The following is a 3,309-nucleotide window of genomic DNA, read 5'->3' on the forward strand; positions in this document are numbered from 1 at the left end:
ATTGCAAAACGCTATGTATGGCCACATATGAAAAAGCACGTTCGCATCTGGACCAGACAATGCCACGAATGCGCGACTTGCAAAGTGACACGGCACAATTTCACTCCAATTGGACGATTCCAACCAGTTGAGAGGAGATTTGAATGTGTGCACGCCGACATAGTGGGACCGTTAAACAACAGCAACGGTTACAGGTACATTCTAACCATGACGGATCGTTTTTCTCGTTATACCGAAGTTTCACCTCTAAAAGACATAACAACCGAAACTGTGTTAGAAGCTTTTCTATACACCTGGATTTCAAGATATGGAATATGCAACACTTTGACCACAGACCGTGGATCTCAGTTCACATCACACCAGTGGAAGGAAATGATGGAATATTTGGGGATACAACACAATACAACCACCTCGTTTCATCCACAAAGCAACGGCCAAATCGAAAGATTTCACAGACAGCTAAAATCGTGTCTAAGAGCACAGACTTCAGCAGAGGACTGGTACTACAACCTGCCGCTCATTATGCTGCAATTGCGATCAACGTGGAAAGAGGATTTACAGTGCTCGCCAGCAGAACTTCTCTACGGCCAAACACTGAAATTGCCCAATGACGTTTTTGCCACTACGCCGCCAGAAAGCGAGGCAACAGCAGGAAGTATTCTTTGCAAAATTCGCTCCTACATGGACAAACAGCGATACAAGCCGACACGGCCGCGAAATAAAAGGCCCAACTACGTCGACAAGGCATTGATGACCTGCAAACACGTCTACGTGAGGAACGACGCTTCAAAACCAAGCCTGGCCCCACTCTATGACGGGCCATACAAAGTTCTTGACAGAAGCGACAAGTACTTCAAGCTTGACAAAAATGGAAAACCTGATAACGTTTCCATTGACCGCTTGAAAACCGCTTACGCTATTCTAACTGTTCCAACACAACCGTCACCTAACGATGTTTCAACAGATGTCTCCGAAGATGAAGACACTGAAACGCCACCTGAGACGGAACGGACTACTGCAAGAGGACGAAACATCCGCCTCCCAGCCAGATACCGTGATTAACGCATCACGCAAACAGACTAATTTTTCGTTCGTACTGTTGATATTGTATATACTATTCTTGCCGTTAGCAACCCCCATACAGCTAACAAATCTACGCCTTTGCAATAAGGCTCAAATCTCACAAGATTACGTCATCAAGACGCCAGAGCAATGCGTCTATCACGAAACAGGGTCAATCAAGCATTGCTCAGCAAAAGTTTACAATCCGGACTTGCATCTTCAACAACTAACTGCATACAGCTGTCAACAAACAGTAACAACCTACTCAACTGTCTTGAATTTCTTTGGCGCCAAGACCAAAGAACAACACACCGCTTTCAAAGCAGCACCAAGCAGGAATCTTTGTCAAGAATGGTCAAGAACAAAACAGACTAAATTTGGACATCTAACGCAGAAAACGCCCAACCAGTGGTTGACAAATAACAAACCAAATTTCCGATACGTCTGGCCAATCAAATCCACCGGAACAGTACAGAACGCAATTTTGACACAAGTGACAATTTTATACGACCCAATAAAGAAAAGGATAAGCAGCACACTAACTTCACTACAAGATTGCCACGTTGCAAAAGGCAATTGCTTATCTGGAACACATCGGTTCATTTGGGAAGTTCCGCAAAACATCGGATGCCCGAAACTAACAACCATCGGAGAAGAAAAGATGCTTCTCCACTTCAACACTCAAAAGAAGCTTTTCCGTTTGGAATTCCGAAGCCTCGCCATTTCGTTACACACGTGGAACCTGTGTGATGAAAATACATTGAGATGCCTTCGAGTTCCCACAGCTTTCTGTGACCTGGGCGGACTAATTTTCGCCCCACAACGCTGCAAAATCCCAACGAAAGACTTTCAACCCCCACAAAACTTTACACTGGATCGATACTCTCCTGTGGGTCGAGCGCTCAATAACCTACAGGACAACGTCGAATCACAGCTGACACGAATAGTAAGCGAAATCAATTTGCTCGAGTGTCAGATAAAACGAAGTGCAACTATGACATTAAAGATGCTTTCACGCGTCTACCCCAGCGAGGTTCTTTCAACCATGAAGGACACAAACTCAGCGGGGCTATCAAATTCGGACACAATCAGCCAACTTTCTTGCCGAACAATAGATGGGAAACTGATCACTTCTCTGACATACAACGGCAGGTTCGCGAGGCGTCCGCTGATAAGTTATCGTCACCCCGATGGTACCACTCGAACAGCACAGCTAGGTTACGATGGCTTTGCATACGACCAAGTGGAAGCCCTCGAAGATTACGTTCCGAACAGAGTACAAAAATTTGTCATACAAGGAGTTCTTTACATCTTCAAGAACTACACGTTGGAATACGAAAACGCCCCAACGACAACGCTAATAATGCATTTCGCAAAAATTGCGTTGAACTTCACAGCTCAAGACTACGTGGACACGCTCCACACTTTTGCTTCAATGTCTTCGAGTTCAACCGACCTCAGCACTCTCGTGAACTCCATAGAGGAATCACGTCATATTGCTGAAACAATGAAAGCTTACTTCACCGACCTGGCAAACACCACGTCGTCAGGCGGAACAGGCGCAAAACTCAGCTATCTTGCAAAAGTTCTAGACAACGCGCTGATAAGCATGATATCATCTATATCAAGCCCTTGGATACAGGGAATAATTTGCTTCCTTGTAATTCAAGCGTGCATTTGGGGAATGAAACTGACCATCGCAGCTCTATCAGAAAGGCTTCAACAGCGTTTCCCTAACAACCCGTTCGAACAACGAATGGCGAACATGCGGATTCGCATCTCAGAGTGGCGCAGTCGCCTACGCAATATTGCTAGGAGAGACCCGAATATGCCACCCTTACAAAACGACACAAATAACCCTACCCAAACCCCCACCCCTAACCTACAGTCGGCGGCAAGACCGTTGACAAATTCGATCTCTGACAGCGCGAACAGCGACACAGAGGCCTAAACTAACGTTTGCTAACAATAACTTTAAAGCCAAACGCTAAGCTTACCGAATTGTGCATGAAATTTATCGCCATGAATCTATGATTCGATGTATCACATTTCATCAATGTACGCCTGAAATTTATTTGTGTCACAAAGGGTCCGAGCGACCAAGAAAAATATTCGTTCAAACTTTGTTTACAAAACAGACAGCCTTCAGCTGTTCATTTGAGTTGCCGCAGCTTGAAAGAGCCCGGCCAAACATTTATTGCTTCCTGTATTGCATTTTCAATCGTTTGTGTACAAATATATCACGGA

General features: G+C 45.0%; 1 protein-coding gene across 1 annotated transcript; it reads left to right on the top strand.

Moving 5' to 3' along the window:
• Positions 1–696: 696 nt before the first annotated feature.
• LOC146145088 (uncharacterized) lies at positions 697–3,013 on the top strand. Its single transcript, XM_083390481.1, has one exon. It carries the CDS (start codon positions 953–955, stop codon positions 3,011–3,013), a length of 2,061 nt encoding a protein of 686 aa, XP_083246607.1. The 5' UTR covers positions 697–952.
• Positions 3,014–3,309: the final 296 nt, after the last annotated feature.

The sequence above is a fragment of the Ascidiella aspersa genome, chromosome 5 (assembly GCF_963924565.1).
Source record: "Ascidiella aspersa chromosome 5, kaAscAspe10.2, whole genome shotgun sequence".
Classification (NCBI taxonomy): Eukaryota; Metazoa; Chordata; class Ascidiacea; order Phlebobranchia; family Ascidiidae; genus Ascidiella; species Ascidiella aspersa.